Source organism: Salmo trutta, chromosome 12 (genome assembly GCF_901001165.1).
Source record: "Salmo trutta chromosome 12, fSalTru1.1, whole genome shotgun sequence".
NCBI classification, from domain to species: Eukaryota; Metazoa; Chordata; class Actinopteri; order Salmoniformes; family Salmonidae; genus Salmo; species Salmo trutta.
This window is the reverse complement of record NC_042968.1, coordinates 51,220,351-51,238,653: the sequence shown is the minus strand read 5'-3', so window position 1 is coordinate 51,238,653 and position 18,303 is coordinate 51,220,351. Positions and strand designations below refer to the sequence as shown.

Below are 18,303 nucleotides of genomic sequence, written 5' to 3'. Positions count from 1 at the left end.
ACTGTATTCACTCTCAGAGGCTCTTGTCTCATGCCGTGTGACCAAGTTACTCAGAAGCAAAGATGATTGGAAACAACACAGGTCTATTCTGTTCGTCAAGTTTATCTTTATCCTATGTGCTTGACAACACGCCTAGACCAGCTGCGGGGAGTGAATGTGGAAGAGAGGAACCATCCTTTCTCAGAAGCACATTATTGGTAGAATAGAAATGTCTTACTATTGGTAAGCATAAAATTGTTAACTATTAATATTAAACAAATCAGGTAAATACGTCATTTTTCTCTCACACCGGTACAGTTCAAACCGGGATTCATACATCAAGAGCAAACTTCTCCAGGGTGCCAGTGGCCATCGAAGATGAGCATTTGCCTACTGACGACGCCAAACTGCAGTCAGGTCAAGAACCTGGTAAGGACGATGAGCACGCAGATGAGCTTCCCTGAGACGGTTTCTGACAGTTTGTTCAGAAATTCTTTGGTTGTGGAATCCCACATTTTCATCAGCTGTTCGGGTGGCTGGTTAAGACGATCCCGCAGGTGAAGAAGCTGGATGTGGCAGTCCAGGGCTGGTGTGGCTACACGTGATCAGCAGTTGTAAGGCCAGTAGGACGTACTGCCAAATTCTCTAAAACGACGTTGGAGGCCGCTTATGGTAGAGAAAGGAACATTAAATTCTCTGGCAACAGCTCTGGTAGACATTCTTGCAGTCAGCATGCCAATTGCATGCTCACTCAAAACTTGAGACATTGTGGCATTGTGATGCATGACAGAACTGCACATTTTAGAGTGGTATTTTATTGTCCCCAGCACAAGGTGCACCTGTGTAATATTCATGCTGTTTAACCTGTTGGGGCTAGGGGGCAGTATTTGCACGGCCGGATAAAAAACGTACCCGATTTAATCTGGTTACTACTTCTGCCCAGTAACTAGAATATGCATATCTAATGTTTTGCTTTCGTTGTAAAGCCTTTTTGAAATCGGACAGTGTGGTTAGATTAACGAGAGTCTTGTCTTTAAAATGGTGTAAAATAGTCATATGTTTGAGAAATTGAAGTAATAGCATTTCTAAGGTATTTGAATATCGCGCCACGGGATTACACTGGCTGTTGAGTAGGTGGGACGCAAGCGTTAACGAGAGTCTTGCGTCCCACCTAGCCCATAGAGGTTAACCAGCTTCTTGATATGCCAAACCTATCAGCTGGATGGATTATCTTGGCAAAGGAGAAATTCTCACTAACAGAAATAAGCTTTTTGTGCCTATGAAACATTTCTGCGATCTCTTATTTCAGTTCATGAAACATGGGATAATATTCCAACCGGGAGACGTATCCGTTCAAACACTGAAAGAAGAAAAATGGAGTCGTCACATGCACGCGCACGCCAGTGTCATTGTTCTCAGAACGACCACTTTCCAAAACCCCAACTGTTTTTCGCCCAGGGACTGCAGAGTTATCATTTCACGTTCTGGCACCTTCTGAGAGCCTATGGGAGCCTTAGAAAATGTCACGTTACAGCAGAGATCCTATATTTTCGATAAAGAAGCTACAGAAGGCCAAGAAATGGTCAGATAGGGCACTTCCCATATAGAATCTTCTCAGGTTTTGGCCTGCCATATGAGTTCTGTTATACTCAAACACCATTCAAACAGTTTTAGAAACTTTAGGGTGTTTTCTATCCAAATCAAATAATTATATGCATATTCTAGTTTCTGGGCAGGAGTAATAACCAGATTAAATCGGGTACGTTTTTATCCGGCCGTGAAAATACTGCCCCCTATCCTAAACAGGTTAAAGGGAGTGCTCCTAACCGCAGCTTGTTACCTGTATAAAAGACACCTGTCCACAGAAGCAATCAATCAATCAGATTCCAAACTCTCCACCATGGCCAAGACCAAAGAGCTCTCCAAGGATAGTTGTAGACCTACACAAGGCTGGAATGGGCTACAAGACCGGAATGGGCTACAAGACCATCACCAAGCAGCTTGGTGAGAAGGTAACAACATTTGGTGAGATTATTCGCAAATGGAAGAAACACAAAAGAACTGTCAATATCCCTCGGCCTGGGGCTCCATGCAAGATCTCACCTCGTGGAGTTGCAATGATTATGAGAACGGTGAGGAATCAGCCCAGAACTACACGGAAGGATCTTGTCAATGATCTCAAGGCAGCTGGGACCATAGTCACCAAGAAAACAATTGGTAACAAACTACACCGTGAAGGACTGAAATCCTGCAGCGCCCGCAAGGTCCCCCTGCTCAAGAATACATATACATGCACGTCTGAAGTTTGCCAATGAACATCTGAATGATTCAGGGGACAACTGGTGAAATTGTTGTGGTCAGATGAGACCAAAATGGAGCTCTTTGGCATCAACTCAACTCGACGTGTTTGGAGGAGGAGGAATGCTGCCTATGACCCCAAGAACACCATCTCCACCGTCAAACATGGAGGTGGAAACATTATACTTTGGGGGTGTTTTTCTGCTAAGGGGACAGGACAACTTCACCGCATCATTTGACGGGGCCATGTACTGTCAAATCTTGGGTGAGAACCTCCTTCCCTCAGCCAGGGCATTGAAAATGGGTCGTGGATGTGTATTCCAGCATGACAATGACCCAAAACACACAGCCAAGGCAACAAAGGAGTGGCTCAAGAAGAAGCACATTAAGGTCCTGGAGTGGCCTAGCCAGTCTCCAGACCTTAATCCCATAGAAAATCTGTGGAGGGAGCTGAAGGTTCGAGTTGCCAAACGTCAGCCTTGAAACCTTAATGACTTGGAGAAGATCTGCAAAGAGGAGTGGGACAAAATCCCTCCTGAGATGTGTGCAAACCTGGTGGCCAACTACAAGAAATGTCTGACCTCTGTGATTGCCAACAAGGGTTTTGCCACCAAGTACTAAGTCATGTTTTGCAGAGGGGTCAAATACTTATTTCCCTCATTAAAATGCAAATCATTTTATAACATTTTTGACATGTGTTTCTCTGGATTTTTTTGTTGTTATTCTGTCTCTCACTGTTCATATAAACCTACCCTTAAAATTATAGACTGATCATTTCTTTGTAAGTGGGCAAACATACAAAATCAGCAGGGGATCAAATACTTTTTTCCCCCACTGTAGATGCCGGATTCAAAATGTTATAATCATTTAAATGATTATACAAAATTCTTGCAACCAATAGAATGCTATAAATTTGTGGGATATAACCTTCCCAGCTCTGCAGATTTTGCTGTGAAGACACAGAATCAATATATAATTTGTTTTGGTACTGTCCCTACAGTGCATTCGGAAAGTATTCAGACCCGTTGACCTTTTCCACATTTTGTTACATTACAGCCTTATTCTAAAATGGTTTAAATCCTCATCAATTTTCACGTAATATCCTATAATGACAAAGTGAAAACAGGTTTATAGACATTTTTGCTAATCCATAATAAAAAATTCTAAATCACATTTACATAAGGATTTAGACCCTTTACTCAGTACTTTGTTGAAGCACCTTCGGCAGCGAATACAGCCTCGAGTCTTCTTGGGTATGACGCTACATGCTTAGCACACCTGTATTTGGGGAGTTTCTCCCATTCTTTTCTGCAGATCCTCTCAAGCTCTGTCAGGTTGGATGGGGTGCGTCGCTGCATAGCTATTTTCAGGTCTCTCCAGAGGTGTTTGATAGGGTTCAAGTCCGGGCTCTGGCTGGGCCCCTCAAGGACATTCAGAGATTTGTTTCCGAAACCACTCCTGCGTTGTCTTGGCTGTGTGCTTAGGGTCATTGTCCTGTTGGAAGGTGAACCTTCGCCCCGAGTCTGAGGTCCGGAGAGCTCTGGAGCAGGTTTTCATCAAGGATCTCTCTGTTTTGTCATACCCATGGTATGCGGTCTCATTTACCACGGCTGTCAGCCAATCAGCATTCAGGGCTGGAACCACCCAGTTTCTATGAGTACACTACCGTTCAAAAGTTTGGGGTCACTTAGAAATCTCCTTGTTTTTGAAAGGAAAACACATTTTTTGTCCATCAAAATAACATCAAATTGATCAGAAATACAGTGCAGATATTGTTAATGTTGTAAATGACTATTGTAGCTGGAAACGTCTGATTTTTAATGGAATATCTACATAGGGGTACAGAGGCCCATTATCAGCAACCATCACTCCTGTGTTCCAATGGCACGTTGTGTTAGCTAATCCTAAATTTATCATTTTACAATTCTAATTGATCATTAGAAAACCCTTTTTCAATTATGTTTGCACAACTGAAAATTGTTGTTCTGATTAAACAACACTTTTTAACTATAATAAATACTACAGTATTTAATTTGCATATACCTCCCCTCCCCCATATCACAATTTGTGCCACCATTAAGTGAGAAACCTACAGGTAACTGACAAAATAAAGGAAAGACCAACATAACTGGCAGCTTCATTAAATAGTACTCGCAAAACAATTTCTCAATTTCCACCTGACTGACGTGCCCAAAGTAAACTGCCTGTAGCTCAGGCCCTGAAGCCAGGATATGCATATAATTGGTACCATTGGAAAGAAAACACTTTGACGTTTGTAGAAATGTTAAAATAATGTAGGAGACGATAACTCAATAGATATGGTAGGAGAAAATCCAAAGAAAAACCAACCAGAATCTTTTTTTTGAGAGAGCGTGCTCTTACAATGGAAAGTATAGGGGCATTCTGAATTCTAGCTCCCAGGATGCAATTCCTATTGCTTCCACAGGGTGTCAGCAGTCTATGTTTAAGGTTTCAGGCTTGTAACTTCCAAAACAAATAAGGAATATGAGTTTTAGTACAAGGACACAGTCTTGGAAATTCGTGTTTGGGCGTGTGATGAAGACAAGACGCACCTGCTAAAATCGGTTTCCTATTGAACATACTTCTTTCCGTAAGAAATATTATAGTTTGAATACATTTTAGGGTATCTGAGGAGTAGATAGAAATGTATTTTGACTTGTTTAAACAAAGTTTAGCGGTAGATTTTCGGATTCCTTTCTCTGCATGTTGAACGAGTGGATTACTCAAATCGATGGCGCCATCTAAATGGACTTTTGGGGATATAAAGAAGGATTTTATCTAACAAAACGACACTACATGTTATAGCTGGGACCCTTTGGATAACAAATCAGAGGAAGATTTTCAAAAAGTAAGTGAATATTTCATCGCTATTTGTGACTTTATGAAACCTGTGCCGGTGGAAAAATATTGTGATGTGGGGCGCCGTCCTCAAACAATCGCATGGCTTGCTTTCGCTGTAATGGCAACTGTAAATCGGACAGTGCAGTTAGATTAACAAGAATTTAAGCTTTCAACCGACATAAGACACTTGTATGTACCTAAATGTTTAATATCCATAATTTGTATGATTATTTATTTGAATTGCACGCCCTCCAGTTTCACCGGAAGTTGTCCCGCTAGCGGGACGTCATTAAATAGTACCCGCAAAACACCAGTCTCAACGTCAACAGTGAAGAGGCGACTCCGAGATGCTGGCCTTCTAGGCAGAGTTCCTCTGTCCAGTGTCTGTGTTCTTTTGCCCATCTTAATCTTTTATTTTTATTGGCCAGTCTGAAATATGGCTTTTTCTTTGCAACTCTGCCTAGAAGGCCAGCATCCCAGAGTTGCCTCTTCACTGTTGATGTTGAGACTGGTGTTTTGCGGGTACTATTTGATGAAGCTGCCAGTTATGTTGGTCTTTCCTTTATTTTGTCAGTTACCTGTAGGTTTCTCACTTAATGGTGGCACAAATTGTGATATGGGGGAGGGGAGGTATATGCAAATTAAATACTGTAGTATTTCTTATAGTTAAAAAAGTTTTTTTGAGGATAATAAGGTAGTATTCTACATTAAACTACAAAATTATATAGTAAGTACTACACATGATCGAGGGATACTACAGTGTGTAGTATAGTATTCTACATTATACAAAATATCACTATAGAATTCTATTGTAAGTACTGTAGTATTCTATAGTAAACTGTAGTATTTTTTCATGTGGGTGAATGCAGTACAGCACATAAACATCACGTTCATTATGGGTTTCTATAAACAAGACAAGTTCTCCAGTACTTTTGTATACTTTTTAGTCAGTAATTCTGAAAGTAAAAAACATATTTAGTAGTCGCCAAAGTTGGGGAACATTTCAAGACATACTGAAGTTGTGCAGTTGAAGTATTCTTGCCACCACATGCTGATTGTTGACTCGACTGCCTCTGCATGATGATGACATTCCTTTCAATTAAGGTTTTACAGAACTCACAGATCTGTTTAATTGTTTAGTTAATTAGTTGTCTATATAAAAATAAATGATAATTAACAACTGATGGGAGTTATTATATAACAGAAGAACTTTGAAATGTAATCTTCATTCTAATCATAGTTCGATAAATTGCTGAGGGTTGACTTATTTTCTGATGGACTTTCAGCGCTAGCAAGTGGCCAAATGCAATACATCAGCGAGGGACCAATAGATATTGGTAGAAGATTGTCATATTTTTCTACAATTTATCTGACTGAAATGTTACATGTAGCAAGATACCCTGTTTGTTACGGCATAAGATGTTCACCATTGGCAGTCCAACAGATATTTGGGGACACTGGAACGTCACTGAAAGATTGTCATGCTTGCCATCGTATTAGTCAGAGAAATGTCTAGTAGAACATTTTCATAATCTGTTTACCGTTCTCTAAAACTGTTGTCAGAGTTTTAGAATGAACAAACTACATATTTTGTTTGTTATGTGATAAAAAACGTACTGAACTTCAGTAAATTGGTAATCGCCTCTACTCATGAGTGAGAACTTACCGGTATGATTGCGCATCCACACAAGGTCATTGGCACGTGTGCATGCTGTCATACGATCTAATTGCGTTACAAGAGGCTTCAGAAGAAGATAAGACTATCCTGGCAGAAACAGTTTGAAGTTGTAAAGAACATATTATCTGCATAAAAAATGGCTAGAGGAAGTCGCAGTGCCAGTCCTTCTTCGGCACCAACCAGGTAATGTGTTTTGAACGATTATGCAACTTGGTCAGATGCCGATTTATTAAAATGTTAACAGCCTCGTTTGCTTAGCAGTTAACTTGTTATAGTGTCCATATGCATAACTGTAATTGAATGACACACAGCTGTTTTAGAAACACAGCCCTAAAACTACTGCCATATGACTGACACTTTTCCTAATAGTTGTCTGCATCACAAAAGTCCTTAGCTAGATTTGTGGGTCATTTTTCAGTTCTTGGCCCCAAGGGCAGTGGGTAGAAGGTCAGCATTTGCTAGAAAAGTTTGCATAAACCAAAGAACAAATTATGCCATCAATTTTAAATAATTGCTGTTTCTTATTGTCATTCAGACTGTTTTCCTGCACATATTTGTTCTTGGTGATAATAATCTATGTGGAGGTATAAGATTAGAGATCAGCTGTTTACTAACCAATAGAGGCCAAATCTTTGAATGCATGCATCCTCCGAAGATGGAGAGGGACAATTCATGGCTTGATCAGAGGAAGGTGGTCAGGGAGATGGTTGATGAAGAGTCTGGTGATGATCATATAGATCAGTGGTTCCCAGACTTTAAACTTACTCTTGAAAGTTGTAATAGTAGAATGCGCAAGGTGCAATTTGTAAATTGGGTAGTGCATCATCAGTTCTTTTTGTCATGTTAGTCATTGCATACCTTAGAGCTATTTATAACTTGTCAGAAATGTTCAGATCAACTAGCCCATGTCAGCTAAACATTTTTGTTTTTTTAGCCCATAGATATTGTTGTAATTTTTGTCACTCATATCATATGAATACACATTAGACATTGCAAAATGTATAGAATTGCAAGAAAATTTGCTTTAAAAGTGCAACATTTTCTTCGCACCCCATGACAAAATGTGTAGAATTGCAGGAAATAAGCTTTAAACCTGTTTCTCCACCAACAAGAGGGGTGTGAACAGTTTGTGTCATGAACAGTGCTTTTCCCATAGAAATAGACATGGTATGCGCGCACGGGGGAGGGGGAGGGGGGGGTGCAGGATGTTCCCCGATGCTGAAGGGGGGCCCCGGGTGAAAAGGTTTGGGAACCCCTGATGTAGATAATGTAATGTATCAGGTAATGCAAGGCTGTCTGATTCAACAAAATAACAATTGTAATCAGTGCAAGTGATGTCAGAGCAAAATTATGATGTTACATCAGTCTGACCCCCCTCCCCCTTAGGTATGTTGATGTTCCATTTTAGAGGCCATGTTCTCTTCATTGTGTGCTCTCTTCTATTTCCAGCTCATCCCCGGCCCATCATGCCCCGGCCGCTCCGCCCCGGCCGCTCCAGCCCCGTCAGCCCTCGCCGCTCCTGCCGCGCCCCAAGGGCCCGGCCTCATGGCCCAGATGGTCACCACCGCAGCAGGGGTTGCAGTGGGCTTTGCCATGGGCCACATCATGGACAGTGCCCTCACAGGCGCCTTCAGTGGTGGCAGCAGCTCTGAATCAGTCAAACCTGCCGCCAGCACATACCAAGTGAGCAGGGCAGGGGGCCAGTGAGAGCCTGTGAATGGAAATAGGCCATTTTCCAATACTCCTAAATAGCTTCCTCTTCTTCAGGAACATTGACAGGTGATAGGGATTGATAGAGTTTCACCATAGGTTATTCCATTCACCAGAACAGTGGACAAGAAGTGTTGGCATGTGGACTAATATGTTGTTGAGTTGTGTTCTTACACTGGTACAGTCATGCCCTATGAGAGATGTATGACTGCGCATGTGCGAAAATAAATAAAGCGCATTTTCCCCCGTTCTGGTTAAGACACCAATGATGAACATGTGTGTTTATTCCTCCGTTAAGTAAACCGGTATTCCTGTCCTGAAGATGTCAGCACCAACAGGTTATGGGCCCAGGAGGGAACATGGAAGCCGATGGAATAGATTATATTTCGACGGAGATGAAAAAAACTACGAGTTATGGGAGACAAAGTTTTTGGGGCACTTGCGTTTGCTTGGGCTAAAGGCCGCCATATTGAGCGTGGATGAAGATGAAGAAGACAGAGAGAAAAATGAAGAAGCCTACGCCGAATTGATACAGGTTTTGGATGATAAAAGCCTTTCCCTGATAATGAGAGAAGCAGCAGATGATGGGAGAAAAGCGTTGAAGATATTGAGGGAACATTATGCAGGTAAAGGGAAGCCACGTGTGATTAGCCTCTACACTGAACTAACTTCTCTTCAGAAAGCCGCTGACGAAAGTGTTACGGACTATATCATTCGTGCTGAGACGGCTATCACAGCACTGAGAAATGCTGAAGAGACTTTAAGTGACGGGCTGTTGATTGCAATGATTCTGAAAGGTTTGCCCGAATCATTTAAGCCGTTTGCCATCCACATAACGCAGAGTGACGAGCCGACAACTTTTGGCAAGTTCAAAACCAAGTTGAGGAGCTATGAAAGCACCGAGAAGTTTAGCGCCATTTCCACTGACGACAACGTGATGAAGGCAAGTAACATTAAAGTTAGCTGGCCAAGAGGGAGAGATAAAGGGACCGAGATAACCTGCTTCAACTGTGGCCAGAAAGGGCACAAGGCCCGGGAATGTACCGTTACTGGAGAGCGCAAAGAACGGAGAAAGTGGTGTAGTTTTTGCAAGAGCTCCACTCATACTGACGCAAATTGCAGACGAAAAAGAAGAGACAATGTGAAACAAGCAACAGATGCTGAAAGCCACACATTTGCATTCAGAATAAGTGACTGTCAGGTTAGTGGACTGAAACAGAAAGGGCTGATGGTTGATACGGGAGCAACGTCACATATAGTCACGGACATCGGGAAGTTTAAAGAGTTTGACGAGACTTTCAAACCGGAAAAACATTCCGTGGAGCTGGCTGACGGAACAAGAACGAATGGTGTCGCGGAGAGGAGAGGTGCAGCGGAGGTTTACCTGAGAGACAACACGGGTCGTCGGGTAAAAACAACGCTGATGAAGGCGCTGTACGTGCCGTCGTTTCCACAGGACATTTTCTCTGTTAAAGCAGCGACAGCCAACGGAGCTTCAGTCAACTTTCGACAGGGGTGTAACAAGCTCATTCACAAGAACGGTACCACTTTTGACATCGAGGAGTACGATAGACTTTACTATCTTAACACTGTAAGTGATGAATATGATGATGGATGTCATGGGTGCTATGATATTCACACATGGCACAAAATTCTTGGACACTGTAATTTTGAGGATGTGTCAAAGTTAGAAAATGTGACAGAGGGAATGAAAATCACAGGTAAAATTGACAAATCTACCCTCAACTGTGAAATCTGCACTCAGGGAAAATTTGTTCAGAGCAGAAACAGAGAGCCTGATGAAAAAGCAAAAGCGGCTCTTGAGCTTGTGCACACTGATTTGGCTGGCCCTATTGAGCCAGAGGCGAAAGATGGGTTCAGATATACTCTAGCATTTACGGATGATTATTCAGGGGCAGTTTTTGTGTATTTCCTAAAAGCAAAGAGTGATACTGTAAAAGCTACTGAGAAGTTTATTGCTGATGTGGCCCCTTATGGGAAAATAAAGTGTGTCAGGTCAGATAATGGCACAGAATTCACAGCCAAAGAGTTCCAGTCACTGCTCAGTAAGAACGCCATAAGACATGAAACTTCAGCCCCTTACTCACCCCATCAAAATGGGACGGCTGAGAGAAATTGGAGAACATTGTTCGAAATGGCAAGATGCATGCTACTTGAAAGCAACCTACCAAAGAACTTGTGGACATATGCTGTAATGACTGCTGCAGTAATTCGCAATAGGTGTTACAATAAGCGTGTAGGACAGACTCCACACTACATGTTTACTGGGAGAAAGCCTGATCTTTCAAAGATGAAAGAATTTGGATCTGTTTGCTATGCATATAGACAGAACAAGAAAAAGTTAGACTCAAGATGTGAAAAGGGTATTTTTGTCGGGTATGATAAAAATAGTCCAGCATACCTAGTCTACTACCCAGACACTGGGAAAGTTCTTAAAAACAGATTAGTCAAGTGTGTTACAAAAGGTGTAGTCGAACACCAAACTCAGACAGATTTGGAAATCAGTGATGATCTTCATGGGGAGAGATTTGAAAACCCCATGCCGAAAGCCAAGATGGCAGATCAAAACTCAGAAGAGACACAAGATGTGCAAATTGAGACTTCAGATGGTCAGAGTCCACGCTATCCAGACAGAGCGAGGATGAAACCCCAGTACTTAAAAGACTATGAGTGTAAAGTGAAATGTGATGACCAGATACCACCTAGTGTTGACTACTGCTACAGAGTAATGTGCAATGCACCACAAACCTTCAAAGAAGCAATGATTTCACCAAAATCAGAGATTTGGGCTACTGCTATGAAGGAGGAGATGGATTCCCTTAGGGAAAATGATACATTCACATTAACCACACTGCCAGAGGGTAAAAATGCAGTGGGGGGCAGGTGGGTCTATGCGGTCAAAAACAATTCAGATGAGACTGAGACATACAAGGCAAGATATGTTGCAAAGGGGTATAGTCAAGTGGCAGGAATAGACTATAAGGAGACTTTTTCTCCAACTGCAAATATGACATCAGTACGCTGTTTGATGCAGCTAGCAGCTCAGTATGACTTAGAGTTACATCAGATGGATGTCAAAACAGCATATCTACATGCTCCTATTGACTGTGAAGTGTACATGGAGCAACCAGAGGGTTTTGAAGTCAGGTCAGATACAGGTGAGCAACTAGTCTGCAAACTGAACAAGTCACTGTACGGCCTGAAACAGTCAGGAAGGAACTGGAACAAAATGTTGCATGATCACCTTAGTGAAAATGGTTTTACACAGAACCCAGCTGATCACTGTGTTTATAACAAACAAACTGCAACAGAAAGGATCATTTTGATAATTTGGGTCGATGATCTAATTATCGCTGCTAGTGATAGTGACTCACTCACAAGTGTAAAAGAAATGTTACGTGAAAAATGTAAGATGAAAGATCTTGGGAGGCTTGGACATTTCCTAGGCATTGATTTTACACAAAGTGAAGGGAAAATAACGATGAACCAAACAAGGTATATAACCAAGATACTGGAAAGGTTTGGTATGTCAGACTGTAAAACAAGGTCAACACCATGTGAACAAAAACCAAACTTTGATGGTGATGGTGAACTTATTGATTCAAAAAGGTATCGTGAAGTGATAGGCAGCTTGATATATGTGATGACATGTACAAGACCGGATATCAGTTGGATTGTCAGCAAGCTGTCACAATACCTATCAGAACCAAAAGAGCAACACTGGATAGCAGCTAAACATGTGTTGAGGTACTTAAAGGGAACAATGAATCAGGAGTTGTGTTACAAAAAGGGGGTGGAAAAACTCAACCTCATAGCATATAGTGATGCTGATTGGGCAGCAGATCAAAGTGACAGACGAAGCATAACAGGGTATTGTTTTAGTTTAACTAAATGTGGACCTGTCATTTCATGGAGGTCTAAGAAGCAGCCAACAGTAGCTTTATCTACATGTGAAGCAGAGTACATGGCACTGGCTGCTACTACACAAGAAAGTTTGTACCTTGTACAGTTATTGGGCGAGATGGATAGTGAGTGCCAATATACACCAGTAACAATCTTTGAAGATAACCAAGGTGCAATTGCTCTGTCAAAGAACCCAGTGTGTCGTCAGAGATGTAAACATGTCGACATCAGATATCATTTCATTCGATCTGCACTCAGTGATGGTAAAATAAGTATTGAATATTGTCCAACGGCAGACATGGCTGCAGATGTTTTGACTAAACCTGTAACGAAGTTCAAAAATGAAAAATTCTTGGGTTACATGTTTGGAATATAAACTGACATTTGTGAGATGAATAACTGTAAGCTAAATGTGTTGATAAAGTTAGGTTGAATACGACTTGTACAGTATAAGAGCAAGTGGGGGTGTTGGCATGTGGACTAATATGTTGTTGAGTTGTGTTCTTACACTGGTACAGTCATGCCCTATGAGAGATGTATGACTGCGCATGTGCGAAAATAAATAAAGCGCATTTTCCCCCGTTCTGGTTAAGACACCAATGATGAACATGTGTGTTTATTCCTCCGTTAAGTAAACCGGTATTCCTGTCCTGAAGATGTCAGCACCAACAAGAAGGAAGTAATTTATGTTGGGCCGTTGTACTGGCAAAGCCTACCTGAAATCCTACCTAAATTCGATTCACCTGACAATGAGTGTCTTGTCTGAAAAGAACAGCCAAAGATAGGTTGTTCTGACAGTACTAAATTGGTGTGGCTCGTTGGACAGCAGAGGATGTCTCTGACTTTGGCAGCCCTGGAGAGATAAGCTACTGCCCTAAGGGGTTTGACTTCTCAGCTTTCAAATGTACATTTTAGGAAACAGAATTGGACCTAACAACATTGTTTGACACTCAGTATTGTGCCATTGAAAAACAGAAATAACTCTCTCTGTTATGTGTCCAAAACACAGAGGCAGGGATTTGGGGTATTTACAGATGTGACGTCGCAGGTTGATATATCACAGTTTGATTTCTTGATAGTTTTTCTGAAAATGGAACTAGACCTGTCCTAGAAAGCCCAAACTCCTCCCTTCAGCTAAGTGAGGCCATGCAAGCGACCCATTCACTCACTAAGAAGTGTCACATTATACTCCTTGATGTCAGACATTGACTCTACATGACGACTGAGGCAATTTAATCTGGCGCTGACAGTATTACAACAGCTAGAAAGAGTTTTGGATGAAGCAAACTATTAAAGGATTGTCTGGCCCATGGGATGTCTGAAAAGTGGCATTACTCCAACAAGATTAGTTCTGGTATTTATACAATTATGGTTGATGAATTTGATCACTTAGTATTATATCATGTAAGCCTGCCATTGAGGTATTGGAAGCAGAACATCATGTAACCTAGCCATAGCAATGGAATGCCCTAGATGCAGTAAACAAGGAACATAAAAGATAGCTTGTCGATACTGTTCTATGAAATTTATGCAGAACTAATTCAAAAGGTGCATTATGCAGAAATGTATCGATAATTTAAATTTGCCTTGAATTTCCATGAAAGTATACAGCACGGTACTTGGAATGGCCAAACCAGACATTCGTCAGTAAACAAGCAACATTATGCAACTTTGAAATCTTCTATCAAGTAATTGCACTCCGTGTGATGCCAGGATATCAACCTCTCCATCAACGTGATCAAGACAAAGGAGATGATTGTGGACTACAGAAAAAGGAGGGCTGAGAACGCTCCCATTCTCATCAATGGGGTTGTAGTGGAGCAGGTTGAGAGCTTCAAGTTCCTTGGTGTCCACATCACCAACAAACTATCATGGTCCAAACACAACAAGACAGTTGAAGAGGGCACGACAACGCCTATTCCCCCTCAGGAGACTGAAAAGATTTGGCATGGGTTCTCAGATCCTCAAAAAGTTCTACAGCTGCACCATCGAGAGCATCCTGACTGGTTGCATCACCGCCTGGTATGGCAACTGCTCGGCCTCCTTGACACAAGGCACTACAGAGGGTAGTGAGTACGACCCAGTCCATCACTGGGGCCAAGCTTCCGGCCATCCAGGACCTCTATAACAGGCGGTGTCAGAGGAAAGTCCAAAAAGGACTCCAGCCAACCTATTCATAGACTGTTCTCTCTGCTACCGCACGGAAAGTGGTACCGGAGCACCAAGTCTAGGTCCAAAAGATTTCTAAACAGCTTCTAACCCCAAGCCATAAGACTCCTGAACAGTTAATGAAATGGCTACCCGGACTATTTGCGTTGTCCCCACCCCCATTTTTACGCTGCTGCTACTCTCCGTTTATTAGCCATGCATAGTCACTTTACTTCTACCTAGATGTACATATTACCTCAATTACCTCGACTAACTGGTGCCCCCGCACATTGACTCTGTACCGGTACCCCCTGTATATACCCTGAATATAGCCTCGCTATTGTTATTTTATTGTTTCTCCTTAATTATTAGTTATTTTTATTATTATTTTTTTTTTCTTTTTTTTTTACTTCAGTTTATTTTAGTAAATACTTTAACACTTTTTTTCTTAACTGCATTGTTGGTTAAGGGCTTGTAAGTGAACACTTCACTGTAAGGTCGACACCTGTTGTATTTGGCGCATATGACATAAAAAATGGAAATGTTGCATAATGTATCTGAGCTAGCATGGAGATAATGACTGTCACACTGAAGTCAAATCAATACTTGTTTACAGTAGTGCAGATGTCTACAGTATCTTTGACAAGTGTGTGTGTGTGTATCTGTGCCATTATAGGAGGCCGCTCGACCTGTCTCCTCCCAGCCGGGCCCATGCATGTTTGAGGTGCGACAGTTCCTAAACTACGCCACCACTCAGGCTGACCTCAGCTTGTGCGAGGGCTTCAATGAGGCGCTCAAACAGTGCAAAGGCTCACACGGTAAGGTACTCATTAATGATTGGTAGTTATGAACACCCAATTGTATCACAGGACACTGGGTTAAATTAGTGATGTAGAATAAATAGACCATAGCTGTGTTCGAATACTCATACTAGCCGTACTATTTGTGACGTGAATTGAGTATATAGTATGCTTATTGGTCATAGTATGGATATAGTTAGTATGCCAAATGTTCCTGGATGTCGTACTAAATTCGCCAAAATATGAAGTATACACGCAGAGGACACTATTTCTGTACTTTAGGGCCCAAAATGCAATTCTTCAGGAAATGGGCGTGTCTTCACATCTTTCACAGATTTGAAGGAAATGGTGGAAAATATACAGTCGAAGTACAACGAGAGCGGATACAAATTCATTCCTTTAACTAATTGACACATGTTAAGAAAATGTTGAGCAATGTAATAAAGTAATGACTTTTCAAATGAGTTACCTTACACGTTATTGGCTGACATTTTGTTAGCTACGCTGTCCTTACGAACCACATAGCGTATCATTACAGCAGTATGTACCGGTATGTTGTTAGCTAGCTACTTATACATCAAACTTGCCAGGATATTAACTATAGGCTATCTAACGAACCACCCAACGTTTATTGAGTTGATTATTCCCGTCATTCTTAGTTTAGCTGGACATTCGGGTGATTTTGTAAATACGCTCTGGCTATCTACTCCGATTTATACCCATTGAATATGGCCGGTATCAGTAAGTGTCATCAAAAAAGCATAATTAAATTGTTGCCAGCGGCAGTTACAGTCACCAATGCTCTGGATAACATGAAAACTGCCTAACCAGCTCTGCAAGTAAAATGGTCAGAGTGGTCTCATTTGTGTCTGGAAGTAGCTAGCAAGCTAGCCAACGTTAGCTTGGGTGCTTGACTGCCGTTGTAAGGTCAGAACGCTCAAATCAACCCTACTCCTCGGCCTGAACGTCCAGTGTGCGCTCTGAGAGCGAAACGCTCTGAATTTACAAACACACTCTGGCACTCCAGATTGAATTTAAGAACACACCCGATGTCTTAAAATGTCTAACCAGTCATTTGTTATGCTAGCAAGAGTTTGCATAGCAACAGCATCAACTTCCGGTAGACGGGCAAAGAGCTAGTGTGCTCAACTGAAAGCATACTGTTCCTTTACAGTATACTAAAATGAACTAATAGTATGTAGTGTATATACTCATTAAGTGTACAGTATGTTTAGTATGGGTATTCGAACACAGCTCATGAATGTCTACAACATTTCTGCTCAAGGGAGTGATCTAGAATTCAGTGGTATAACCAGAAGATATTTACATTCTTGTTCTATTTTTATTATGCTATTGGGAATGCCATTTGGTTATGCACATTTACTTGACTTGGCTATGCATATTTCAACACACCACACAATATATGGATGTGCATGTTTTGTTCAGTGTAATGCTTTGTTTTTTCGTTTGTATATATTCTTTAGTATTTATCCTTTTCCGAGCCCTAACTGTTTTTAGAATATGATTTGCAGATAGTTATTTTATGAATCAATTGACCTTGTCTTGTTGTTTTTCCTGCAGGTGTTACATCACTGGTTTGATCAAGGATGTTAGGAGTCAAAACAAGACACCGTTTTCAAATGAACACATCGTAGCGTAGACAGATGTGCCACTCGGTCATGAAATCAACTCTATTCAACTCTCCACTGTAACAAGAAAGGAATTATGTTTGTTCACTGTTGATATGTCACGAAATGTATGCTGTATGATTTTTTATTTTTTTGGTAATGTATATGAGATTGTGAAATAAAGAGCTGCTATTTACTTTCTACTGGATTCCTCTGTTCAGCATTTTTATTGTCTGTCATGTTTAACAACCTAAAGGATGGTTAAATAGTTTGCTTGTCCATCCTTAAAATGACCCTTGGAATGAAGTGCTTCAGACGAGAGAAATTAAACATGTAGGTATCCAAGTGAGAATATTGATAGAAGAGAAATGCATAATGAATCTTGTGTGCTCTGCTTTACTCTTCTGTGTAGAAAAAATATATTCACTATATTGTCAATTAACCTCTTAATGATCTGACCCTTTTTTTTTCATTTCTGCCTAAAATGGACCTGAAGCAAGGATATGCATATTCTTGATACCATTTGAATGGAAACACTTTGAAGTTTGTGGAAATGTGAAATTAATGTAGGAGAATATAACACATTAGATCTGGTAAAAGATGAAGAAAAAAAACATGTTTATATTATCTTTGAAATGCAAGAGAAAGGCCAAAATACAATATTGCAGTTTAAGTGACATTTAGATTTTTACCACTAGATGGCAGCAGTGTGTGCGTAAAGTTTCAGATTCATCCAATGGAGCATTACAATACTGCACAGTATTTTGTATAAAGTCTGCCAAAATGTGCCGAATTGGTCAATTTTCAAGGACATAACTATAGAAAACATACAAAAATGATATGGTAATAAAACATTTCAGTTTACACACTCCCAGGAATGTCATACATGATGGATCATTAGCTTATACACTAACTTTCACACATCTAGATGGCCGGGCGGGTTGGGTGTGGAGCCAGAGATCGCAGGGGTTCAAACTGTAGAACCCAGTTCCTATATTTGAAAATAAAAATAGATTTTATCAAACAAGACTATGCTACATTTTATCTCTGTAGTCATTTACAACAATGTCTACACTGTATTTCTGATCAATTTTTGAACAGTAGTGTGTATTTTTTATTTGACAATTCATAGGACCAACATTGTCCACAACAATGTTTTTATTTTTTTATCATATGCCATGGGATGCTATCTAATATGATAATGGCCAATCCTCAAATGGTTTTAGTTTTTGAGATACCCCTACCGGAGGTATCTCTAAGGTCACCCATATATGAA

General features: G+C 40.9%; 1 protein-coding gene and 1 pseudogene across 1 annotated transcript in view; one reads left to right on the top strand and one right to left on the bottom strand.

Moving 5' to 3' along the window:
• The window catches only part of LOC115203757 (stromelysin-3-like), a 57,806-nt gene extending 50,898 nt beyond the window's left edge, over window positions 1-6,908 (bottom strand). Inside the window, exon 1 of the mRNA XM_029768720.1 lies at window positions 6,806-6,908. Within this exon, the coding sequence (XP_029624580.1) occupies window positions 6,806-6,835 (30 nt within the window). The 5' untranslated portion in view covers window positions 6,836-6,908. The remainder of the gene's footprint in view (window positions 1-6,805) is intronic.
• LOC115203758 (coiled-coil-helix-coiled-coil-helix domain-containing protein 10, mitochondrial-like) lies at window positions 6,851-17,235 on the top strand (annotated as a pseudogene).
• Window positions 17,236-18,303: the final 1,068 nt, after the last annotated feature.